This window comes from Macaca thibetana, chromosome 14 (genome assembly GCF_024542745.1).
Source record: "Macaca thibetana thibetana isolate TM-01 chromosome 14, ASM2454274v1, whole genome shotgun sequence".
NCBI lineage: Eukaryota > Metazoa > Chordata > Mammalia > Primates > Cercopithecidae > Macaca > Macaca thibetana.
The window spans coordinates 69,433,728-69,461,155 of record NC_065591.1 but is presented as its reverse complement, the minus strand read 5'-3'; the positions used below and the strand labels follow the sequence as shown (position 1 = coordinate 69,461,155).

The following is a 27,428-nucleotide window of genomic DNA, read 5'->3' as shown; positions in this document are numbered from 1 at the left end:
AATGACACCTTGCTACAGCTGCCTAGGTCTCAGGGAATCTGTGGAACCCAGGACAAGCTCCCTCCCTGGAGCTGCATCTTCATACAATCTCCCGACGGTTTCCTTTGTTAGTTTCAGGGCCTGTGAGAGTTGAGGCCCTCTCCCATGGCTAGAATTGCAGAAATCCATGGTGGGAACGTGGACAGCTCAGTTCTCTCACTTTCTCTTTTTCCACATTGGGGAGTTCTGCTGGCTCCCATTTGATGGGGGTTGAGCAGGCTGCCTTATTTCTCTCTCATTCCTTGCCGTAGATGTTTCCTGTCCTTTTTCTGTTGAATTCCAGTGTTCTGTTTTTTAAAATTAGTTTTTTGAGATGAGATCTTGCTTTTTGACCCAGGCTGGTCTCCAACTATTGGCCTCAAGTGATCCTCCCATCTCACCATCACAAGTAGCTGGAACTATAGCCACATATGCCTCTCTTTTCCTGGCATCTATCTCTTGGGTGATCTATTCAAAGTGTCATTATCACTATTTTGGTTGTTCTTAGTAGAGGAGGCTTCTAGTTAGCAATCTTAAATCTCTCCCTTGTTGCCTTTTAAGGTAAAAGCTTTGGTCATAGATTTGAGACTTTCCTTTGTTTCTAATGGATTTTTAGTTTTGTAATTTTCCTTTTTCTTTAACTGTATCCACTGGGATTTGTAGCATATAAATTTTTCTACAAATACTGCTTTAGATGCATGCCACAACTGTTATTTTCATTATATTGGATACCTTTTTCACCAGACTAAGACAGGTTTTTTTTCTCTGTATCATTTTGTTTAGTTTTCATTGACATTTTTAAATTTGCTTTTTTTTTTTTTTTTTTTTTAACCTGTCTGATCTACCTTTTACCCCATTCAGTATTAGACCTTAGAGTTTCCCTTTCTAGAATTTTCGTTTGGGTCTTTTTTTATATTACCCTTATCTCACTCAACATGTTTTCAGTTTTTCCTCTAGGTTCTTGAACATATGGATTATAGTCATAGTTATGTAAGAACTTTTCATGTCTTTTTCTACTGATTCTATTATCAGTAATTTCTGGGTCAGGTTTGATTGTTTTTTTGTTTGTTTTTCTCACTTTGGGTTGAATTTTTTTGCTTCCTTTGCATGCCTGGTAATATTTTACTTTTTTTTTGCCTCTACTTTTTTTTTTTTTGAGGCAGTGTCTCACTCTGGTTGCCCAGGCTGGAGTACAGTGGTGTAATCTTGGCTCACTGCAGTCTTGACCTTCCTGACTCAAGTGATTCTCCTACCTCAGCCTCCTGAGTAGTTAGTATTACAGGGATGCACCTCCATACCTGACAAATTTTTTTGTATTTTTAGTAGAGGTGGAGTTTCACTGTGTTGCCCAAACTGGTCTCAAACTGCTAGACTCAAGCAGTCGCCTGTCTAGGTCTCTCATAGTGCTGGGATTACAGGTGTGAGTCACAGCACTCAAACTTTTTTTTTTTTTTAACTGTTCTGAACGTACATCAGCAATGCCTGGTAAAATTTTAGTAGATACTAAACTCTGAACTTTACTATGCTATATGCTGGATATTTTTATATTCCTATGATATTTTTGATGTTTGTTCTGCATTATGATTAAGGTGATTGGAAATAGATTGATTATTTAGCATCTTGATTTTTAAGCTTTGTTAAGTGGGACTGGATATGCATTTAGTCTAGTTTTTATTTTTTTCATATTGAGGCAAGACCTGTTTTTCTGTAAAGACCCAGATAGTACGTATTTTAGGCTTTGTGGGCTCTACAGTTTGTGTGTCAGCTATCTCTCTCTTCTACTGAGTATAAAAGCAACCATAGATGGTATTTAAAAGAATAGACATGGTTGTGAACTTTATTTTTAGATACTATAATTTTAATTTTTTTTTTTTTTTTTTTTGGGGGGAGACCGAGTCTTGCTCTCTTCCCAGGCTGGAGTGCAGTGGTGCCATCTCGGCTCACTGCAAGCTCCACCTCCAGGATTCACGCCATTCTCCAGCCTCAGCCTCCCAAGTAGCTGGGACTACAGGTGCCCACCACCACACCTGGCTAATTTTATGTATTTTTCAGTAGAGCTGGGGTTTCACCGTGTTAGCCAGGATGGTCTCGATCTCTTGACCTCGTGATCCGCCCGCCTCGGCCTTCCAAAGTGCTAGGATTACAGGCGGGAGCCACCGCGCCTGGCCAATTTAAATTTTATGTAGTTTTAAATTGTCATGAAATGTTCTTTTTTTTCTGACCTTTTTCAGCCATTTAATAATGTAAAAGTCATTCTTAGTTCTTGGGCTATACAAAAATAGGTGCTGAACCACGTTTGATCTGTAGGATATAATTTACTGACCCCGTGCTGCTCTAACCAGTGTTAGTCAAAAGATGAGCTTTTCCATTCTTGCTGTTGGGGGGCAGGCCTTGTTCATAGGCCTGTGTAGGTGTTGGGTGCTATTCCCTTTATTCCTTTGGAGCAGTTCTATCCCTGACCTTGGATAATTTCCTCGTGTACATGCACTGCTTAGTCCTTTGCTGAAGACTCACAGGGACTCTGCAAATTTCCACAATACTTTCTGCAGGTTTCTTCTCTGACTCTTTTCTCTGTGAATTCTACCTTTGCCTTCTCTACTCTTAACCTCATCTCTCTAGAGGAGGTTGCCAGGTTTTTGATTGATCCTCCCTCTTTGCCTCTTTACCCAGTTTGTAAATTGGGGTAGTTACAGGTTTTATCTCTGTTTCGCATCTCTCATGTATCACTATTCATAGTCTTTTGTTACTTGTGTAATGTCTTGAGTGTCTAGTTTCATATGTTTTTGTTGTTGTTTAGTTGTTTCAGTAAGGTAAACTTTGTCCTTATTACTCCTTGCTTATTGGAAACAAAGGAACAGCCCTTTTTTTTTTTTTTTTTTTTTTTTTTTTTTTTACTGTATTTTAAGGGATTTGGGCAGGAGGGTCAGCCCACCATCTTGAGGTAATATGCCTCCACCATTATAGTTTTAGGAGAATTAAAATTATGGGGATCTTTTATTCCTCAATGTATATTGAGTGTCTAGTGTATGCTAACCCCTTCTCTAGACCCTGTGACTAAAACTTTAAAGAAACATATATTCTAGTGGTCTCAACAACAGATCATAAATATAATGTTCAACTATATGAAACAGGAAATATATGTGTTCCTTGGGGTACTCCTGGTTTGAGTGAAAAAGTGTCCAAGGCTCCATTTTAAATATTTTTAAATGCCAATTTTAAATTTAAATAAATAATACATTTATTTACCAAAATGTGGTAATTTTTTATTCCCATGCTGATCAGATATTCTGAATGATAGTTCATAATAATCTTGCTAAGCACAACATAGGATACTTTAATAAATTCAGTTTGGTTGACTATATCTCTTAATATGCATAGTATTTGTGGTGATAAATTAATGGGAAGCATGATGGTACGTCGTAAATGTCATGATTTTTAGTATTAGCTGGGTTGGATTCTTAGCCTTGCCACTTGGTATTCGTGTGACCAGGCAGTTTATGAACTTCAGAGTTTCTTCATAATGGAGACAGTAATATCCTCCTATAAAGTTTTAAGGATCTTTTTCCTTATGGAAACGTTAAAAACCACTATACGGTATGCAGATGGTTTCTGTTTAGAGTTCGTAGTTCATGTTTAACAAATAGATGTACGTATAATTCACTTTTTTTTTAATATATATATTTTTTGAGACAGAGTCTCACTCTTTCGCCCAGGTTGGAGTGCAATGGCACGATCTCGGCTTACTGCAAGGTCTGCCTCCTGGGTTCACGCCATTCTCTTGCCTCAGCCTCCCGAGTAGCTGGGACTACAGGCGCCCACCACCACGCCCGGCTGATTTTTTTGTATTTTTTTTTTTAGTAGAGACAGGGTTTCACCATGTTAGCCAGGATGGTTTCGATCTCCTGACCTTGTGATCTACCCTCCTCGACCTCCCACAGTGCTGGAATTACAGGCGTGAACCACCGCACCTGGCCAATTCACTCTTTTAAAAATTCATATCATCTGCTCAAGTACACATCTTTATTTCTTTAATGTTGCTTTTTTTTCGTTTTTTGAGATGGAGTTTCGCTCTTGTTGCCCAGGCTGGAGTGCAATGGCATGACCTCGGCTCACTGCAACCTCTGCCTCCCAGGTTCAAGCAATTCTCCTGCCTCAGCCTCCTGAGTAGCTGGGATTACAGGTACACGCCACCATGCCTGGCTAAGTTTTGTATTTTTAGTAGAGATGCAGTTTCACCGTGTTGGCAAGGCTGGTCTCAAACTCCTGATCTCAGGTGATCCACCGACCTTGGCCTCCCAAAGTGTAGGGATTACAGGCATGAGCCACTGTGCCTGGCCAATGTTGCTTTAAAAATTGAGAATTCTCTCTGGACATGATGGAATAAAAAGGGGCTTTTACCTACTTGTCATAAACAGCTAGTAAACTGCATCAAGACACGTGAACCATCTCTTTAGATATTGTACTAAGGCAAATCAGGACTGTTATCCCTGGGTGATGGCTGAAATAAAAGAAGTGAGCCCTGTACCACAACCAGGGTTTCCTGCCTGGAAGCAGCTTTAGGACTGCAGAAACAGAGATAGAATCTAACGAGAGTCTGGCAGCTTCACTCAATTGAGGAGGCAAAGATTGGATTTCTAGAGGCTTAGGCAGCTAGAAGTTGGAGGGCCAGCTTCTGAAAAGAAGAGGGCTATGCAGAAGAAAAAATTCCAGAAATCTATTGGGCTACCTTGAGTCTTTCCTGAAGACTAGGTCATATGTGCAAACAGTGAAAATCCACAAGGCTAGGCATTGAACATCCAGGTTATTATTAGCAGAACATTTCCCAGAACTTACACTGGAGATGTTTGAACTCTGACCAGAGTGAAGTATTTTTTGTAGCACTCAGGACATTAATGGAGAACCCAATTGATTCACTGTAGTAAACCTGACAGGAAAGGCCTTAAAAAGATCAGATGAATCTGCAAATAAGTACCTGCCAAAACAAAACCCAACTCATTTTTACAGCACATTGCAAAATCTTAACAGCACATCTTAGCAGCACTTAGCAGCATTGTAACATTGATATTTTCCAACATCCAAGCTTAATTTACTCAATATGGCTCAAATTACTAGATACGCTGAGAAACTGGTCTAACTCGTAAGCAGGAGAAAAATGAACCCAGAGAAACAGATTCGGAAATGATGGAGATACTAGTAGCAGACAAGGATAGTAAAGTAAGTATTAGTAAAAGTATTTAAAGAAAAATATGAACATACTGAGAGAAATGAAAGATATGAAAAATAAACATATAGAACTTCTAGAGATTTAAAAAAATACTAGTATCTTAAATAAATTACTGAAAGGCATTTCACAGAAGATTGGATGCGCAGAACAAACCAGTGAACTTAAAGACATGTCAGTAGACTTTATCCTAAAATGAAGCAGTGAGAAAGAGAACTGAAAATAATCAAGTGCTTCACTGGTCTGTGGAATAGTATCAAGCAGGCTCCATAAAGTGTATTTGAGATCCTAGAAGGAGGATGGAGCCAAGAATATTGGAAGAATAATGGCTGCAAAATGTCAAATTTGATAAAAATTATAAACCCACAAGCCCAATAATCTCAACAAACCTACAACAGGACAAACACAAACAAACATTCACGGACATTTGTATGTTTGTCAGTTGTCAGAAAGCAGTGACAGAATCTTGAAGGCAACCTAAGAAAAAGACATATTATATACAGAGGAACAAAGAAGATGTTTTGTTGGAAGCTATACAAACTAGGCGATAATTAACTTTTTTTTTTTTTTTTTTCTGAGATCAGGTCTTGTTCTGTCGCCTAGGCAGAGTGCAGTGGAATAAACATGGCTCACTGCAGCCTCAACTTCCTAGGCTCAGGCGAGCCTCCCAGTTCAGCCTCCTGAGTAGCTGGGACTCCTGACACACAGCACTATGCCTGGTTAATTTTTTAATTTTTTGTAGAGACTAGGTCTTGCTGTGTTGCCCAGGCTGGTCTGAAACTCTTGGGCTCAAGCAAGCCGCCCGCCTCAGCCTCCCAAAATGCTGGGATTACAGGAGTGAGCCACTCCACCCAGCTGATAATGGATGTTGCAAAAGTACTAAATGAGAAGTATTAGATGAAAACTTCTATATCCAACAAAATATCCTTCAAAAATGAGGGTGAAATAAAAACTTTTTCAGGCAGGTAAAACCAGAGAACATGTTATGAGCTAGCCACTTACACTGCAAGAAACATCTTCAGATGAAAACTTGGACCTAGACAAAGCGATGACAAGTGTAAGAAAGGATAAATATGTTAAAATTAAATTTTACCCAATTTTTAAAAAGTCTTTAAAAAAATAATCAACTATTTGAAGCAAAAATCACCAGGTATTGCAAATTTCACAATATGTGAGGAAGTGAAACATGAAAGCTCTAGTAGTAAGGATGAGAACAAGGAAATGCAAGTATAATGTCGTAAGGGTAAAAAGTGTTCACGTTGTATGTGAAGTGATAGAATATTATTTAATAGTAGACCATATTGAGTTAAAGATGCTTTGTTTTGTAAAACCTGAAGCAACCACGAAAACTTAAAGAAGTATAATTAATTAGCTAAGAGTAGATGTTAAATGAAGTTAATTTTAATCAGGTTAATTCAAAAGAAGACATTAAAAGGAGTAAGAAAGGAACAAATAAATGTATAAGAACAAAATAAATGGTAGGATTATAGATTCTAACTCAATTAAATCAGTTATCGCATTAAACAAATAATTTTAGTTTGGGGTCAGCCAAGTTTTTCTCAGACATTAAAGAATATTTTAGGCTTTGTGGTCAATACAATGTCTGTTAAAAGTGTTTAATTCTGCTCTTGAGGCACAAAAGTAGCCATAGAAATTACATTTTTTGTGTTCCAATAAAACGTTACAGACACTAAGATTTGAGTTTTGTGTTGTTGTGTGTCGAAATATTATGCTTTCTTTGATTTTTTTTTCCCCTCCACCCTTTTTTAAAATGTAGAAACATGGTTAGTTGCAGGCACCGCTAAAGAAGGTAACATGCTTCATTTGCCCTGTGGGCAGTAGTTTGCTAATCCTTGTTTTTTTTGTTTGTTTGTTTTTGTTTTTTGTTTTTGTTTTGAGACGGATTCTCGCCCTGTGGCCCAGGCTGAAGTTCAGTGGCATGATCTCTGCTTACTGTAGCCTCCACCTCCCGGATTTATGCGATTCTCCTGTCTTAGCCTCCCGAGTAGCTGGGACTACAGGTGCACGCCACCACACCCGGCTAAGTTTTGTATATTTAGTAGAGACGGGGTTTCACCATGTTGGCCAGGCTGGTCTCCAGCTCCTGACCGAAAGTGATCTGCCTGCCTCAGCCTCCCAAAGTGCTGGGATTACAGGGATGAGCCACCGCTTCTGGCCTAATCCTTGTTCTAAACCTGCTCTCTCCAGTATGTCACCACTAAACCACATGTGGTATTTTAATTAAAATTAAATGAGATTGGCAGAGTGGATAGAAAAGAAAGACCCAGCCAGGTATATGCTGTCTACAGAAATTCACTTCAAACATAAAGATATAGGTTAAAAGTAAAAGAATGTAAAATGATATGTAAAAACTCATCATAAGAAAGCTGGAATTACTATATTAATATCGGAAAATGAGATGGCTATATTACTATAGCCAACTAAAATGAGAAGACTAATGACTATATTAGTATCAGAAAATGAAATGGAATATTAGGAATAAATAGGGGTGTTTCATAATGCTATTCTTTAGGAAGATACAATTCTGACAGTATTTTCACTAATAGCAGAGCTTTAAAACACATGAAGCAAAAACAACTTAAAAATATATATATAATGCACAGTTATAATTGGAAATTTCAACACTTCCCTCTCAGTAATCAATAGTGCAACTAGACAAAATCATTCAGAGTACAGAAAACATGAACAATATTATCAACAGATGATATTATTGACATTTCTTGAACACTATCCAAGAAAGAAGAAAACGTTCTTTTAAAATGACTGACACCTCAAGTGTTTTTAAGGATGTGAAAGAGTTGGAACTCTTAGACAATAATAAATGGTACAGCTTACATTGGCAAAATGTTTGGGAGTTTCTTAAGTTAAAACCTATGTCTACCACACAACCCATGAGCTCCACTGCTATCTACTCAAGAGAAATAAAAATGTATGTCCATACAAAGACATGCACAGAAATATTCATAGCAACTTTATTTATAATAGTCAAAACACAGAGGCCAAGCACAGTGGCTCACATCTGTAATTCCAACATTTTGCGAGGCTGAGGTGGGCGGATCACTTGAGGTCCGAAGTTCGAGACCAGCCTGGCCAACATGGTGACACCCCATCTCTACTGAAAATACAAAAATTAGCCGGGCATGATGGCACATGCCTGGAATCCTGGGTACTCAAGGGGCTGAGGCAGGAGAATTGCATGAACCCAGAAGGTGGAGGTTGCAATGAGCTGAAATTGAGCCACTGCACTCCAGCCTGGGTGACAGTGAGATTCTGTCTCCAAAAAAAAAAAAAAAAAAAGACAGTTCATTCATCGGCCAATGATTGGATGACCAAATTTTGATAAATTCATACAAAGGGACACTGATGTTACAAAATGTGAATCTCAAAAACATCATGTGAGGCAAAAAAGCCAGACAAAAAATAGTTCATGTTATATGAAACTCTAGAAAAGACAAATCTGTAGTATGGAAAATAGATCAATGGTTTTCTGAGTTCAGAAGTAGGGTGACTGACTGCAAAGTGGAGCATGGGAGAACTATTTATTTAGTAACAGTCTTTTTTTTTTTTTTTTTTTTGAGAGACGGAGTCTCGCTCTGTTGGCCAGGCTGGAGCGCAGTGGCACAGTCTCGGCTCACTGCAACCTCTGCCTCCCGGGTTCAAGCCGTTCTCCTGCCTCAGCCTCTGGAGTAGCTGGGACTAGCGGCATGTGCCACCATGCCCAGCTAATTTTTGTATTTTTAGTAGTGACAGGTTTCACCATGTTGGCCAGGCTTGTCTCGAACTCCTGACCTCAAGTGATCTGCCCACCTCGGCTTCCCAAAGTGCTGGGATTATAGGTGTGAGCCACACCACCTGGCCCATAGTCTCTCTCTGTTTTGTTTTTTATTATCTTAGGTAGCCTACCTTTTGTCATGTATTAATTAGCAAACTCCCTTAACTTCCTAAAACTTCAGTTTTCATAAAAGCCAGTTTATGGTTGGCCACCTGTAAGTTGATGGCATGGAATGGTCGATTGCACATCCTGAAGACAGATATTTTATTTTACATGTTTCCTTAGTGGTTTTAGAAATTTGTTATTTTTTTCTGTTTGATTCTTTAAGTATGAGCAAGAAACATGTATTATTGTTTGCTAATTGATTAGTTACTTGGGTTAGAAGTTCATGTTTATCAAAAACAGTTATTTGGTTTTTTGAAAGACCAAACCCATGCAATCAAACAAGTCTTTATGGAATGCATGGTATGTGCTAACCACTGTCCTAGGTGCTGAAGATACAGGCCTGTTTAATGTGGGATAGAGCTAATTAAACAGGCATTTATGATACAATGTGTTGCATAAGTACAAATTAGGATCATTTGAGGACACCCAGCATTGGCTCTTAGTCTGGATATAGTGGGATAAAAGAATGATTTCCAGAGGAAGCAACGTCTAAATTTTTTTTTTTTTTTTTTTTTTTTTTTTTTTTTTTTTTTTTGAGACGGAATCTCGCTGTGTCGCCCAGGCTGGAGTGCAGTGGCCGGATCTCAGCTCATTGCAAGCTCCGCCTCCCGGGTTTTTACGCCATTCTCCTGCCTCAGCCTCCCGAGTAGCTGGGACTACAGGCGCCCGCCACCTCGCCCGGCTACTTTTTTGTATTTTTTAGTAGAGACGGGGTTTCACCGTGTTAGCCAGGATGGTCTCGAACTCCTGACCTCGTGATCCGCCCGTCTCGGCCTCCCAAAGTGCTGGGATTACAGGCTTGAGCCACCGCGCCCGGCCGTTGCAACGTCTAAATTGAACCCCATGATGGGAGGAGATGGAGTGAGAATAAAGGGAACTCTACATGCTGAGCCCTGGAGGGTAGAAATAGCATGGTAAATTTGGGAACTCCAAGAAGTTCAGTATGATAGATTTGTTGAGTCTGTAAACAGAAACTGGCAACTCATTACTCTGGACTTCTTGTTACATGAGAAAAACTAACCTTTTATTTGTAAAGTCACTCTAGTAAGGTTTTCTGTTACCTGAACGTATCTTTAACTAGCACAGCAAGACAATAGTATATTTAAATTTAAGCAGCCTGTGTCTAGAAAGAATTTTTTAAGAGACTGGGCACGGTGGCTCACACCTGTAATCCCAGCACTTTGGGAGGCCGAGGTGGGCGGATCACCTGAAGTCAGCAGTTCGAGACCAGCCTAACCAACATGGAGAAACCCCATCTCTACTAAAACTACAAAATTAGGCGGGTGTGGTGGTGCATGCCTGTAATCCCAGCTACTTGGGAGGCTGAGGCAGGAGAATGGCTTGAACCCAGGAGGCAGAGGTTGCAGTGAGCCAAGATTGCGCCATTGTACTCCAGCCTGAGCAACAAGAGCAAAACTCCATCTCAAAAAAAAAAAAAAAAAAAAAAAAAAAAAAATTTAAGAAATAGCAAGGCATAGTGGTGTGCCTGTAGTCCTAGCTGCTAGGGAGGCTGAGGCAGTAGGATCACTTGAGCCCAGGAGTTGAAGGCTGCAGTGAGCTATGATCACGCCACTTCACTTCAGCCCAAGTAACAGAGTGAGACTCTGTCTCTAAAAATAAATAAATAGCCCAGAGCAGTGGCTCATGCCTATAATCCCAGCACTTTGGGAGCCTGAAGTGGGTGGATCACCTGAGGTCAGGAGTTTGAGACCAGCCTGGCCAACATGGTGAAACCCTATCTTTACGAAAAATACAAAAATTAGCTGGGCATGGTGGTGCACATCTGTAATCCCAGCTACTTGGGAGACTGAGGCATGAGAATCGCTTGAACCTGGGAGATAGAGGCTGCAGTGAGCTGAGATAGTGCCACTGCACTCCAGCCTGGGCGAAAGAGTGAGACTCTGTCTCCAAAAAATGAATGAATGAGTGAGTGAATGAATGAATGAATGAATGAATGAAAAGATAAATTGGAACAAAACGGTGGATCAGATAACTTAGGGACTAAAGAAATGAAATTCTAAAATGGAAATAACTAGCTTTCAAGGATAGACCAGAGACAAAGGGGTTGCAGAGGAATCTAAAAAAGGACAGAGATAAGATAAATCAGAAAAGTGATGTCACAGAATACCCAGGTTTCAAGAAGGAAGATATGATCAACAGTGTCACATGTTCCCAAATTAAGACAAAGACTGAAGAGTCCATTTAGTCCTGGGCAACGTAGTGAGACTCACTTCTGCTAAAAATTGTTAAAAATTAGCTGGGCATGGGGGTGTGCCTGTAGTCCAAGCTACTTGGTAGGCTGAGGTAGGAGGATCACTTGAGTGCAACAGTTTGCAAATAACTTTTTTCAGAAAGAGAGAAGAGGGAGCATATGTTAGAGGGGACTTTATCATACTCTTAACATGGTAATAGTTGATTTAAAAAAAACAGTTTCCACATGTTTGATAACCTTATATTATTGTTGTTTGAGACCAACAGCAGTGTAAAAGATTTGTTCAATGTCACATACAAATGAAAATACTTATTTTTATGTTTTATGATTTTTCAAGGGACCCAGCCTTAGTAAAACACTGCTAGGAACATTGTTTTTCTCTAAAGCCTGAAGGTATTTTTCACCCTCCCCTTTCCCCTCCCCTTCTCCTTCCCCTCCCCGCCTCTCTTTCCCCCCCTCCCCTTCCCCTCCTCTTCCTGAGACAAGATCTCCCTATGTTGCCTAGGCTACTCTCAAACTCCTGGTCTCAAGCGATCCTTATGCCTCAGCCTGCTGGGATTACAGGCGTGAGCCACCATGCGTGAAGTTTAAGATACTATTTGTCTTATTTTCTGTTAGGTTAGATTTTATACACATAAGAACTAGGTATTGAGATAATGATGCTTGTTTGCCAACAATGAAGAGTAGTAAGGATGTTAATTTTTCAATACAATTGAATAATTTTGTTTGCTTGTTTGTTCTTTTGTTTGTTTGTTTTTGAGACAGGGTCTTGCTATGTTGCCCAGACTGGTCTTGAACTCCTGGGTTTATGCAGTCCTCCTGCCTCAGTCTCTCAAGTAGCTAGGATTACAGGTGTGTGCCACCTCACCCAGCACAACTCAGTACTTTTGGTGGAACTCTTTTAAAAATGTCATTAAGATCTCAGCTTTCTTGAACCTTTAGAAGGAAATATTACTTTATTTATTTATTTAGAGATGGAGTTTCGCTCTTGTTGCCCAGGCTGGAGTGCAATGATGCGATATCGGCTCACCACAACCTCCACCTCCCAGGTTCAAGCGATTCTCCTTCCTCAGCCTCCCAAGTAGCTGGGACTACAGGTGCCTACCACCATGCCTGGCTAATTTCTTGTATTTTTAGTAGAGACAGGGTTTCACCATGTTGACCAGGCTAGTCTCGAACTCCTGACCTCAAGTGATCTACCTGCTGCGGCCTCCCAAAGTGCTGGGATTACAGGCGTGAGCCACCGCGCCTGGTGGGGATTACTAATTTTGAAAATGTGGTAATAATGATTCGTTATTTTAAAATAATTATGGTTAATATCATAATGGTATTATTATTTTCAAAGAGATAATAATGGTATTATGACAATTTTATCTTTTAGAGATGCACACTGAAGTATTTATGGATGAAATAATGATATCTAGAATTTGCTTTTCTTCCATTGGAGAAGAAAAAAGTCTCATTCATTTATTTATAATCGTTTAAGTGAGGTGATGAGGTCATGGGGTTTTATTGTACTAGTCTGTCCTTGTGTTTTTTTCTAAATGGTTTAGTGTCACCATTTTGCTGGGTAGAAGTTTTTCTGGCTGTAGTTCAAGAAGTTCAGTGTGGAATGAGTGGTTTAATAATCTATATAGGATTGCCAGAAACACATTCATTGTTATCTTTAATTACCAGTTTGCAAATGTTCACATAGAGAAAACGGTTCCTTTAGAAGTCTTCAGACTTCTAAACCTGTTTTTTATTGCTTGTGTTTGCTGATGTTCTATTTGATTTTACTTAAAAATCACCAGCATTTTATTCAGATACTCTAGTTTGCTTATTGATCATTTTTAGCAGTTGGCTGGCTTGCCCCTGAATAAGGTGTCAGAATTTTTCTTTAAGTAAGACATGATCACCATCTGCTGGTGAATAATGATAACTTTGGCTTGGGTATTGCTTTATGATATATAAAGTGCATTCATATACATTTTCTAATTTATTGAAATAACTAGAAACTATAATGAGCTCATTTCATTCTGCTTTATGATAAAACGTCAGGAAATTATAAGATGACATAGTATGCTACCATCTAGGTACCTCTGCTTGTCAAATGAATGTTAACTGAAAAAAAGGTATGAGCTGATCACTAATTAGCAAGGAGTAAAGACAGAATATAAATTTCACCAAGAAATGGAGTTCTTATAAGTTTATAGTTCTGTAGAATTGTCTATAAAAGAAACATCTACTGATTTTGTAACACCTAAAATTATGGTTTTGAATCATAAAGGAATCTTTTAATATGCTGTTGAAGGTATTTTCCCCGTTTTTGTTTGTTTGTTTTTAATGGTACAGTGTCTCACTTTGGCACCTAGGCTGAAGCGCAGTTGGTGCAATCATAGCTCACTATAGCCTTGAAGTCCTAGGCTCAAGCAGTCCTCCTCCCTCAGCATCCCAAGTAGCTAAGGACTACAAGCACATGTTAGCATGCCCGGCGTCTTTTTTGAGGGGTGTAGGGGAGCTGCGCACAGTGACTCACACCTGTTAATCCCAGCGCTTCGGGAGGCTGAGCCCGGAGGATAACTTGAGCCCAGGAGATCAAGACCAGCCTGGGCTATAGTAAGGAAACCTGAACTCTACAGAAAAATTTAAAAATTAGCCAGGCATGGTGGGACATGCTTATGGTCCCAGTTACATGAGAAAGCTGATCTGCCAGGTGTGAGCCACTGCAGCACCTGGCCTGGGAACTCTCTTTTCTTTCTTTCTTTATTTTATTTTGTTATTTATTTACTATTATTATTATTATTATTTTGAGACAGAGTCTCGCTCTATGGCCAGGCTGGAGTGCAGTGGCGCGATCTCAGCTCACTGCAACCTCCACCTCCCGGGTTCAAGCGATTTTCCTGCCTCAGCCTCCCGAGTAGCTGGGACTACAGGTGCACACCACCATGACTGGCTAATTTTTGTATTTTTTAGTAGAGACCGGGTTTCACCATATTGGCCAGGCTAGTCTCGACCTCCTGACCTCGCGATCTGCCCGCTGCAGCCTCCCAAAGTGCTGGGATTACAGGCGTGAGCCACCGTGCCCAGCCTGGAACTCTCTTTTCTAGCTGTCTGCAGAAATATTTTACTTTGCTTACTCCCCTCTCCCTGTTGCTTTCCTTCTCTTTTTATTTTCTTGTCCCTGTTCCAGTTCATCAAATAGTTGAGTGTCTACTATTAAGTAGGAACTGTGCTTGGTGCTGGGAATACAGTGATGAAAAAGGCAGGTGGATGTGCTCATGGAGCTTACATCTAAGGATGAGAGAAAAGGAAGAGGAGATAGAAGATAGATCATTAGGACTTGAGACTTAAAGATAATTAGGACTATATGAAGTTAAAGAGCTTACCTTTATTTTCTTTCTCTTTTCCTTTCCTGGTTTTACTTAGTTCATGTGTTCTGTATTTTTTGTTGTTGTTGTCGATATTACACTGATAAGAACCGATATTACACTTGATCTTAGCCAGAAATCTAAGTATTTGTTTTCTCTTAATTATCAGCATTTGGGATAAATTTAAGACACTTTTTTAGCTAGTGTACCTGCCTTTTCTGCTTTAAATATTAAAATTACAAGATAATTTTACCTATTGTAGTAAACATTATTGATAAAATTAGTTTTTGAGGGGTAACTGGGCGGTTTAAAGTTTTGTGTGGGTTTCAGTGGGATAGAGCCACTTTGTAGGTTGGGCATTGTCTATGATAGCATATTACATTTTGAGCAACAACACTTGCTTTTGAATTTTTAAAAAATATTACACCACTGAAGAGAAAAGTGTAGTTTAATTTTAAATTAATTTTTCTCTAGCAAGAGACATTAAATATAAAGGAATAAGATTTTGACAGGTAAGGTTAAGTAAGATTTAGAGGACCAGATTTAGATTTTTTTCCTCCAAGAACGAGCGTTTGCCCCCATTGAGCATATATACTTTAGCAGACTCTGCTTTTTGTATTTAAAATTTTCCAAAATCAGTTTGGAAGTAGAATGGCTGCTTCAAAATTTGACTGTAAGAATAGATTGGGAAATAGTGTGATGGTTGTGCAATGCTGGGCATGTAATTGGTGCCACTGATTGTACACTAAAAAAATGATTAAAATAGCAAATTTCATAGTAAATATATTTTACCACTGTTAAATAAATAAGGTAATATACTAAAAGCCATTGGATGGTACACTTTAAGTGGATGAGTTGTATGGTGTGTGCATTCCATCTCAATAGTGCTGTTTTTTAAGAAAGGGAGAATGGATTGGAAGGAGTATTAATAATTTTTCTGTTTCCACAGTAACTGTTTGACAGGGTTATGTTTTAGAAATGGATAATGCCTCAAGGTGCATAGACAGGAACAACCGAATATCAAAAACCAGATACGAAGCTGTGCAGAAAGAGTGGTTTGATTCATAAGTTAGGTCTTGTGAACTATTTCTTCATCCATTTGATACTTGGAGAAACATCGGAAAGAGCCCTGGAATAGAAGGCTAGAAGTCTGGGTTCTTCCTGGCCTTTTTTTTTTTTTTTCCATCTTGGGCAAGTCTTGTCACATCTCAGGTCTAAGTTTTCCAGTCTGTCAAAGAGTGTCAATTAGATCATTGCTTCCAGTTCCAAAATTCTAAGATGGTATTATCAACTGTTGCCTTGTTATAAGGCAAATAAATAAATACCTCAATACCTAGACATAGACATTGAATATTAGAGCTGGAGGACTTTATATCATCTTGTGTAATTCCTTCAATTATGAACGACAAATTCAATGTTTGCACCCCCTCTCCTGACTTTCTAGTGCTTTTGTAATATACATATAACGTAGTTTTTAGTACTGTCATAGTTGTTACATTAAGTGCAGGTTTTTAAATGATATGTGACCTTTGAAATGATGAAGAGTATGAGAAACTGGCCAAGCATGGTAGCTTACAGGTGTAATCCCAGCACTTTGGGAGGCCGAGACGGGCAGATCGCTTGAGCCCAGGAGTTTGAGACCAGCCTGGCCAACATAGTGGGACCCTGTCTGTACAAAAAAAAAAATACAAAAACTAGCCGTGTATGGTGGTGCCTGCTTACAATCTCAACTACTCAGGAGGCTGAGGTAGAAGGATCAGTTGAGTCCAGGAGATCGAGGCTGCAGTGAGCCAGGATTGTGCCACTGCAATCCAGCCTGAGTGACAGAGTAAGACCCTGTCTCAAAAAAAAAAAAAAAAAGTGTCAGAAACAAAATGTGGTACAAATACATTTATTTGACTTGATTATTAAATGTCTGTGTGTACATATTGCCTTTCTGAAATATGAGTGTGATTAAACTAAAAGTCATGATTTCTGCTTTTCAGAATGAATAAACTAAGAGGGATCATCGTACAGGACACATAAAGCAGTCACTTATTTGGATTAAGATTGGCAAAGGTGCTTCTTAGAAAATGTTTTAAAATCTTAGAAAAGTTGTAAATGTTTGCAGTTTTCCTTCAGGGTATTTTCCTACATCTCTGCGCCACAGCCTTAGTCCAAGCCATCATTATCCGGTCTGAAGTATTGCGATGTCTTCCTAATTAGTCATATTTATACCCTCTCCAATTTGTTCCTCACAGTGCAGCCAAGTAATCTTTCTATCCTATGGACATTTTTAAATTATGAAAAATATGAAATATATAAAAGTAGTAAGTTTTATAATGTACTTTCATGTGCCCGTCACTCAGCATTAGTACAGTTTTGTTTCTTCAGTAACTCCATCTACCCCTGCTTCCTGCCCCCTGTCAAACAGACCCTGGACTTAAGAGAGTGATCTTTTAAGAACTTAAATCATGACACTTTCCTGCATTCCTCCTGTGGGTTCTCATTACCCTTAGAATAAAATCTAAACTTTTTACATAGCTCAAAGACGTGGCCTTTGTTCCCTTCTCTAGCAGCATCTTGTATCCTTTTCTTTTTCTAGCCACATTGGAAGAAGCTGTTGGCCTCCTCAGGACTTTTACACCTGCATTCCTTTTTCCTGGCATGCTCCCTTCTTCCTTGGCTTGGTTGGCTGTTTCTTATCTTTATGGTGTCATCTTTATTAAAGAGGCATTTCCTGATGGTTTTAACTGTGTGTCATATGTTTCCCTTTCAGTCGCAAAAATGTTAACAAGTGGTGCATCTAGGTAAAGAGTGTACTAGTCTTTGAACTTTTCACTAGATTGAAATTACTGGGGAAAGAAATTAGTTTGGGGAAAAAAATCCCTCCTTCCCCCTTAAGTACTGTCACATCACTCTTTTTAAATTTGTTTTGACTCTTTCTGTCCCTTTCCTTCTTCCCCCCAACTCCTCTCTATGATCATTAAATTGAGTTAGAAAGAATAGAAAGAGGGAAATGGGGTCATCTGATTGGAGCTGGAGACATCGGTACTGAAAGCCATTGCCTCAAGTACCACAAATTCCCTCTACCAGGATGGTGGTTGTAAGTATAAGCAAAGAGTATCCCTTTAAAGACTGACTGCTGTGTGGGTTATTCACTTCATTTTATAGAGGCCGTGCCTCTCTTTAAGGAATTCTTCTTCAGGAAAGGTGGTTTCACAGGGTGCTGCAGTTTTACAGGTTTCATTTCTCTTAATACTGTTCTTCTTTCTGAATTGCTGGTGATCACCACCTCAAGCCATGCTGATATTTGTAGTATGCTGATGACTTTCTTTGTAGCAGATAAAATTTTCTAGTTTTTGGTTCTGAAATAATCTGAGCCATGTTTGGTGTGTTTATGTATATGGGAACAACAGTATGATTCTCAATAGAACTCAAATCTAAACTGGAGCAGCAGATACCCCTTGGTTTATCTGCCTGTATAACAGTTATTCTCAGATTTATTTTTTCCTGCAATGGTAATGAGGTGAGCTTATACTTAGCTGGAATCTCTGTACTATACTTCTGTTTTGTTTTGTTTTGTTTTGTTTTGTTTTTTGAGACGGAGTCTGACTCTGTCACCCAGGCTGGAGTGCAGCGGCACAATCTGGGCTTACTGTAACCTCCGCCTCCCAGGTTCAAGCAATTCTCAGCCTCCCGAGTAGCTGGGACTACAGGTGCACGCCACCACACCGGGTAATTTTTTGTATTTTTAGTAGAGACGCGGTTTCACCATGTTAGCCAGGATGGTCTCAATCTGCTGACCTCGTGATCTGCCCACCTCGGCCTCCCAAAGGCTGGGATTACAGGTGTGAGCCACTGCAACCCAGCCTTTCTGTACTATAACTTTTTAGATGATCGTCTAAGTTACAGTTCATAGTCTTGAGCTGTTTCTTTGCTTTTCAGAAAACTAGGATGATTGATTAAGTGAACTCTTCGAAGATAAGGTATATGAATACATGACAGTGATTTCGAGGATCAAGTGGCCTGTGGGATCAGTCTCATTATTCTAAAACTATGCTCCCCCAACAGAGTTTCTAAAAACTAGGCAGTAAGTAAAAGCTTATTGTAAGCTTGTCTTTGAATCACTGTATCTGAAATCAGTGTTTTTTATCAATGGCCTAAAGTCAACTGTTTTCATAACTGTATTTCTGCTTATAAGCTTAAACTAAATTTAAGTAGAAGACTTTATTGAAGAATGATAAGAATTATGTCTTTAGCCATTATGACGTGCTGTACATTTCTACCATTCAAAAAAGTAAAATTATAAGTAACACAATAGAATTGCAGGAGCGGTGACATTTTTAAGACATGGTGCTAGAAAGATGCTTAGAAAAATGTCAAAATATAAAACATCTTCGAGTAATTGGATCAGTAATGTAATCTGGGATTCTACCACTTTTCTGCTACTTCATACCTACATCATATTGACAACCCTTTGTGAATTCACGTAGCCCCTAACTGTTTCTTTCTCCTTCAGAATCTTTCACCTCCTGAGGCCCTGTGGAAAGAAGAGGGTTTGTTAAAAGTTACTTTATGAAATTTATCATGTGAAAAGGTAGAGGAATTTCAGTTTAATTGGGACAAATACTACTGTTTTTTGGATTGATGGAAAGTAGTTAATAAGTAAATCTTTGGAAGGAAGTTCATAATTACCTTCTGGAAATGAAACTATTTTAGAAATCTTTCAGGCGATAAATGAATTTAGAGCTTGTCAGTGTTTCAGAAAAGGATCGTGTATTTAAAAAATATGATTGATGGCTGGGCGCAGTGGCTCACACCTGTAATCCCAGCATTTTGGGAGGCCAAAGTGTGGTGGCACGTGCCTGTAGTCCCAGCTACTTGGGAGGCTGAGGCAGGAGAATCATTTGAACCCAGGAGGTGGAGGTTGTAGTGAGCTGAGATCGCACCACTGCACTCCAGCCTGGGCAACGGAGCGAGACTCCATCTCAAAAAATGTATATATATGATTGATACTTTACAGCTGTCCAAAGCCATAGCAACTTACTACATGTTTATTAAAATTTAAGATAATTAAAAATAAATAAAATTAATAATTGAATTCTTTAGTTTTATTAGCCACATTTCAACTTCTCGACACATGTGGCTAATGGCTACTGCACTGAAAAGTGCAGATACAGAACATTTCAATCATCCTGGAGCAATCTATTGAATAGACAGTGCCGTTTTAAAGCATAAAAAGTATGGTGGTTTTAATGTTTAATAAACTATAATGTTGATTGGTTTTCCTGTAGCCTGTTTCTTATCAATTGACAGATTATACTAGTGCGCTTAAAGATTATCAGCGTATCAGTTCTATTTGTAACAAAATATTCATTCAATTGGTATGTTTAGTGGGTTATAAATTTTAATTTTAAGCATACTAGGTCTACACTATGCAGTACTATCCAGTACAGTAGCCTCTAGCCACATGTGGCTCTTGAGGACTTGAAATATAGCTAGTTTGAATTGAGATGTGCTGTCAGTATGAAATGCACAGTGTATTTTAAATAGTCCAAAAAGTAAAATCTTTTGCTTAGTACAAAAGAAAGTAATACTTTAAAAATAGTGATTGGCTGGGTGCGGTGGCTCACACCTGTAATCTCAGCACTTTGGGAGGCCGAGGTAGCAGATCATGAGGTCAGGAGTTCGAGAACAACCTGACCAACATGGTGAAACCCCGTCTCTACTGAAAATACAAAAATTAGCCAGGCGTGGTGGCGCATGCCTGTAATCCCAGCTATTCAGGAGGTTGAGGCAGAAGAATCGCTTGAACCCGGGAGGCGGAGGTTGCAGTGAGCCAAGATCACACCACTGCACTCCAGCCTGGGTGACAGAGCAAGACTCCGTCTCAAAAAAAAAAAAAAAGTTGATTATATATTGACATAACTTTGGATATAGGGCATTAAACAAAATATATTATTAAATTAATTTTAATCTCTTTTTACTTTTTATAATATTTTACTAGAAAATTTGAAATTATATGACTCATCTTACATTTCTGTTGCATAGTGCTGACTGTAGAAGAGCCAGTACTCTAATAAATCAAGTAATATATAATCTATTTGTACATGCCTAAATCAACAATGAGTAGATTTGTAAAGTGGGCTGAAAACATGTTTATTCACTTTTATTTTTGTCTTGTAGTGGCTTTTAAAAAATAATACCAATAGTATCAAAATCTTTCATGATTCTATGTAGCATAGAACACTGGTGGGGGACGTGCGTAAAACACTGGTGCAAAGGTTTTAGCCAACTGCTAAATGAGTGACACAGACAGTATGAATACAGTGGGCATTCCAGGGACAAAGAGGTGGCTGGTACTAGAAATCTCTCACAGAGACTTTTGGGACTTGTATTGCCTAGACATTGAAAGATAAATATGATTCAAGTGGGCAGAAAACAATAAATAACTCTTTAATAAAGCCCACATAGGTAATGGGCTGAGTATGTTTAGTGGACCATTAACTGGCAAAATGATTCAAATCGAGGATATTAGTGCAGGAAGTAAGAGAGAAGGATTGCAGTTAGGATGAGACTGAATATTGGGGCTCTGAGGCTAGGGTAAGAAATCTGGCTGGGTTTATGTAGGTATTTAGGAGCCATAAAAAATACTTACCAACTGGGAAGTAATATGAAAGCAGTCTTTTTGGAAAATTGGTTTGATTGCAGGAGACTGTCCATAGCTGTTTTTCTGACACGAGAAGGTATAGTAATGTCCTAGGGAAAGAAGGAAATAGGAGGCAAGTTTAAGATGTATAGGAAGGGAGAACCCTCAAGACTTCTGTGTTTGGGGAAAAGGAGAAATTGAAGAAGGTAACCTTGGTTTTAAAACACAACAGAAATAAACGTGTTTTATATTTATACAATGCTATACAGTTTCAAAATTCTGTGAGGTAACCAACACAGCCTTTTTTAATGGAGAAATTGAGCTTCATTGTTTAAAGGACTCGACCAGAACCATTGTCTCCTTATATAGGTGGGGCAGCTGAGAATCCAGCCCAGATCTTTTATCACTGCACAACCAGTCAATCACTAAGTTTTAATAATTTTGTTTCCTAAACATTTCTCAGATCTGTCCACTTCTCTCTGTACCACCTCTACCTTAGTTTAGGCTACTCCTATCTTCTGGATTGAGGTTTTCCTGAATTTATATCTAGCTTCGGCCCTGTACCCCACCTCCTAAAACAAAAAAGCAAATAAAAACTTATTTTATTAATACTTAAAAATCTGTCTTCCTCCAATTCAGTCATTAAGGTCTTCTAAAATGCAGCAGACTTTCCTGCTTAAACTTTTACATAAAATCTTAACTTCTGAGCCCGGCCTCATTAGGCTGTAACTATCTATGTCCATTCCTCCAGTTCCATGTTCTTTTTGGGTTTTTAGCTATTTGCATCTGTTATTTTTGTGCAAGCAATGCCCTTTCCCTCCTTTTCTCCATTCCACCCTTAACCCCATACTTCACATCTTAGTAGATTTGTCTGTTTACTTGTTGTGGATGCTCCCCACTCCCACCCCCAACCCACCACTCTACCTGCTATGAAGATTCACTCAAGTAGGCTCATTAAGGAGAGAGGGACTGTTTCTTTCTTACTAATAGTTCACCCATTGAAATTAGTTGAATGGGTGAATGTTTTTATATTTCAAAGTGTTTCAAATTTAGAAGGAACTTTAGTAGGGAAGGAAAGAATGACTGAAAAATATTAGGTCATCATTTCCCAACCTGTCCCTCAGAGTGTTTGTATCCTACAAGATGGTGGATCAAATATGTTAGAGAATGCTGCAGATTGTGTACCTATTTTGGATATTCGCAATGCACAAAGGGCGTATGATAAAGACAACAGTCCTGTGGTTTAAAAAAAAAGAAAAACTTTTTTGTTTTTTGATCCAACATTTTGCCAATATATTTGAGTATGGGATCTTCTTAGGTAGTATACTGTAATTTCTCTAAGGTTACTAGTGGTATTTGGGATTTGAGAAATGGTCATTTTTGACCTGGTGCAGTGGCTCATGCCTGTAATCCCAGCATTTCGGGAGGCCAAGGCGGGCAGATCACCTGAGATCAAGAGTTCCAGACAAGCCTGGCCAACATGGTGAAACCCCGTCTCTACTAAAAATACAAAAACTAGCCAGGAGTAGTGGTGGGCACCTATAATTCCAGCTACTTGGGAGGTTGAGACAGGAGAATCGCTTGAACCCAGGAGGCGGAGATTACAGTGAGCCAAGATTGTGGCCACTGTACTCCAGCCTGGGCAAAAAGAGTGAGATACCGTTTCAAAATAAAAAAGAGAAATGCTTCTTTTGACAGCCATATGTGTCCCTCTGGTCTAATTAATATAATTAAATACAATCAGACCATGCCTAAATAATATTTAGAGGACCTCTGATTGTTTACAGTCAAAGCAGAGAATCTGAGGGAAGATAACAGCAGTCCTCAAATATTTGAAGGTTCCAACAGAAGAGGGATTAAAAGTACTGTCTTTGAGACTAGAGAGTAAGAGCCAGAATTAGGAGAGGAAGTTGTCATAGGGCAGATTTTGAGAGTAAGGGTAGCTTTCTAGTAATTAGAACTATCCAGAAAACAGAACTAAGTGCTATGCAAGGTAAGTCATTTTTTTGTCCATGAAGCTTGTCAAGCAAAGATTCCTAGAAAGGCTACAGAGAAGTTTAACACATCAGACAAGGGATAGATTGGAAGAGTTTTCCAAAGCAGTTTGGAAACCGTTAGTTTAATTTCTGACATATCTATCAACTTGGAATTCATATTTCTTGATTGCTTTCAATTCTATGAGTGTATGTCTTTGAAATCTCAGCAGGGGAACCAAATATTTGTTATTGCAGATAAACAGAATACAAACTTTAGTTGTATAGTTAAGTGCTTTTACTTGATGGTATTTTTTTTTAACAAACTATTTTTTTAAGAGCGATTTTAGGTTCACAGAAAAATTAAGCAGCAAGTGTGGAGAGTTCCCATATATCCCTGTCCCCACACACGTACAGTTTCTCTACTGTTGACTCCCACAATAGTGGTACATTTCTTATAAGTGATGAATCTACATTGACATATAATTATCACCAAAGTTCATAGTTTATATTAGGTTTTACTCTTATTTGATGGTGTTTTGAAAGAAAATGTGAATATTCCTGCTTATCTTTAAGAAAATGGTTTTTGGTCATTTCTTGCTGTAGTTTAGGCTTTTTTGATTCATAGGTCTAAAAGTTAGCTAGTATCAACACTGTTTTGAGAAAGTATCCAGGGTTGGGGAAGGTTATTTTTTTTATAATCTTAAATGTTTACAAATGTTTTATTTTGTTGGCTAACAATATTTTTTTTTCTTTTAAGTACCGAAAGAATTGGTGGAGCTCCATTTGAAGCTGATGAGGAAGATTGGCAAATCTGTTACTGCAGACAGATGGGAAAAATATTTGATCAAGGTAACTAGTATTCGTAAATTTCCTGCTCTATTACTGAAATACTACTGTAGCATAAATTGATATGTTTTATAATACACATAATTTTTAATTAGTTTACTAAAAGTAAGACTATGGCTCCAAAATCCACGTGACTACAAGTATATGATTCTCTTCTTTTCCTACTGCTTAGTAATAATATATCTCTTTTGTGCCTAACACTGTGCTCAGGACTTTTCATGTCTTTTCTCGTTTAATTCTTACAATCACCCTGATCACATCAAATAAGAAACTGATAAGGCTCAGGGATGTTGTCATTTAGTTCACATAGTATGCATAGACTTATTTAGTGATTCCCCTAGACTCTATTATATAGAACAGGGGTCCCCAACCTCTGGGCCACAGACCAATAGTGGTCCTCCCCATTTCTCTCCTTACCATCTGAGCTCTGCTTCCTGTGAGATCAGCTGCAGCATAGATTCTCGTAGGAGTGCGAACCCTATTGTGAACTGCGCATGCGAAGGATCTAGGTTGTGCATTCCTTATGAGAATCTACTGCCTGATGATCTGTCACTATTTCCCATCACTTCCAGATGGGGACCATCTAGTTGGTTCAAATGTAATGTATTTGAATCATCCCAAAACCATTTCCCTCCCACACACCACTCCCAGTCTGTGGAAGAATTATCTTCCGCAAAACTGGTCCCTGGTGCCAAAAAGGTTGAGGACCACTGATGCAGAAACGTGCCATCTTTTTTGTTCCTCAGCATTTTTGCATATATGGTATCTTCTGCCTGGAATACCTTCCCATCAGTTTGTTTTCCTAGTGAACTTATTTGTCCTTTAGGTCTCAGCTCAAGTAGTACTGTCTCCTTGAGTCCTTCTATCAGGAAGATGTTCCTTCATGGATTTGTTTAACCCTGTTTTACAAACTGTCATATGGTTTTATATTGAATGTTCATTATGTACCAGGCGATGTTTAGGGCTTTCTTTGCATTATCTCAACTTTAAAATTCTGATTATCCTCATTTTACTCACAAGGAAATTGATTTTGAGAAACTAAATACAGTAACTTGACTGGTCTCACATTGCTAAAAATGACAGAGCCAGCATTCAAATCCAGGACTTGGTGAATCCAGTGCTTTAAAATATCACTGATGAAATGTTCCTCACATTTGTCTTTCTTGTATATTGTAAGTTTCTTGAAGGCTTCTTTTAATCTTTTTTTTTTTTTTTTTTTTTAAGACATCGTCTCACTCTGTCACCCAGGCTAGAGTGCAGTGGCACTGTCTCGGCTCACTGCAACCTCCGCCTCCCGGGTTCAAGCAATTCTCCTGCCTCACCCTCCTGAGTAGCTGGGACTACAGGCGCGCGCCACCACGCCTGTCTAGTTTTTTTTGTATTATTAGTAGAGTCAGGGTTGCACCATATTGGCCAGGCTGGTCTCGAGCCCCTGACCTCGTGATCCGCCCACCTTGGCCTCCCAAAGTGCTGGGATTACAGGTGTAAGCCACCATCCCGGCGGCTTCTTTTAATCATTTTTTTTTTTTTTTTTTTGAGATGGAGTTTCGCTCTTTTTGCCCAGGCTGGAGTGCAATGGTGCGATCTCGGCTCACCGCAACCTCCGCCTCCCGGGTTCAGGTGATTCCCCTGCCTCAGCCTCCCGAGTAGCGGGGATTACAGGCATGCGCCACCATGCCTGGCTAATTTTGTATTTTTAGTAGAGAAGGGGTTTCTCCATGTTGGTCAGGCTGGTCTTGAACTCCCGACCTCAGGTGATCCAAAGTGCTGGGATTACAGACCTGTAATCGGCCTCCCAAAGTGCTGGGATTACAGACGTGAGCCACCGCGCCCGGCCTCTTTTAATCTTTTATGCATCAGTATTAGATGGATCAATTAATCACTGAGACAATTTTACTTTTCTTTCCCTTGACTGCCAGTAAGCTTAACTTTGTTATATTTATTTCTTAGTTATAATCATTAGCTAGTTTTCTGATAGAATTTTTACCTTCCATTACATGGCTCTTATGGCTGTCTCATCTTTCTCCTTGTGGCATCATTGTACATATGTGTTACTGAAAGCTGTTTCTTTTCCTTTTGAAGTAAATGGAATATAATTAATATAAAAATCTGTTTAAATCCAGAGCAAGTATCTGGCATCTGCTAGGCCTTGTTGCTTTGCTCATAGCAGACATTACCAACCTAAGCCTTTCCTGCTAAGCCTAGACTTAGCAGACTACATTATTATACAAATCAGTCAGCATTGGCATGTATTTGTCAACTCCTGTTAGTAATTCCCGAAGGCAGCTGAACTAAGACCTATAGAATGAGCAGAAATTTTATTAGGAAATAACCAGTAGCTTAGCCCTACTGTAATACAAAGTACCTAGAGAAAATGACAGTGAGTGGAGGCCTAACAATCATGTGTTCAGGAGGTTACTGTGATAATCCAACTGAGCAATAAGGAGACCTGAATTAGGGTTTTGGCACTAGGGATGGAAAGGAGGGGGTGGATGTAAGAGCTATTTGGAAGGTAAAATCAACAACTTTTGATAATTGATAGAGAGAGGAACTGAGCTTAACCAAGGGCATTCATTTGTTATTGTGCTGTATCTTGCGTTTGCTAACATACATTCATCCGTAGTAGACAGGAACTCAAAAATCTAGGCAGATGACTTTTTACTTTTACAGTGCAATTACCCTTCTAAAAATAAAGAAACCCAGCCAGGCACAGTGACTCACATGTATAATCCTAGCACTTTGGGAGGCTGAGGCAGGTAGATTGCTTAAGCTCAGGAATTCAAGACCAGCCTGGGCAACATGGCAAAACCCCGTCTCTACAAAAAAAAAAAAGAAAGAAAGAAAATAATACAAAAAATAGCTGGATGTGGTGGTGCAAGTCTGTAGTCCCAGCTGTGCAAGAGGCTGAGGTGTAAGGATTGCTTCAGCTAGCCCAGGAGGTCGAGGCTGCAGTGAGCCAAGATTGTGCCACTGCACTCCAACCTGGGCAACAGAGTGAGGCCCTGTCTCAAAAAAAAAAAAAAAAAAAAAAAATCATTGAATGGAAATTTAAACTAGCAGTTCTGCTAGGACCTGTTAACTCTTGCTTAGTTGGATGGGCCTTGGCCTTATTCTTCACATTCCTTTTACTTGGCAAGTCATAAAGAAATTTCTCTGCCAGTGAACCCTTACACTTCCCTTATGCTTCCATGAAATTCCCCTGTTTTCTGTGATTGT

General features: G+C 39.1%; 2 protein-coding genes across 3 annotated transcripts in view; both read left to right on the top strand.

The window, feature by feature from the left end:
• Nucleotides 1-27,428, top strand: part of CLNS1A (chloride nucleotide-sensitive channel 1A) — an 820,929-nt gene that overhangs the window by 643,665 nt on the left and 149,836 nt on the right. The gene's annotated exons all lie outside the window — the stretch shown is intronic.
• RSF1 (remodeling and spacing factor 1) overlaps nucleotides 1-27,428 on the top strand; it is a 157,996-nt gene that overhangs the window by 26,299 nt on the left and 104,269 nt on the right. For both annotated transcript variants that reach the window (XM_050757462.1, XM_050757461.1), the window contains exon 2: nucleotides 24,124-24,215. In XM_050757462.1, coding sequence (XP_050613419.1) covers nucleotides 24,124-24,215 — 92 coding nt within the window. The remainder of the gene's footprint in view (nucleotides 1-24,123; nucleotides 24,216-27,428) is intronic.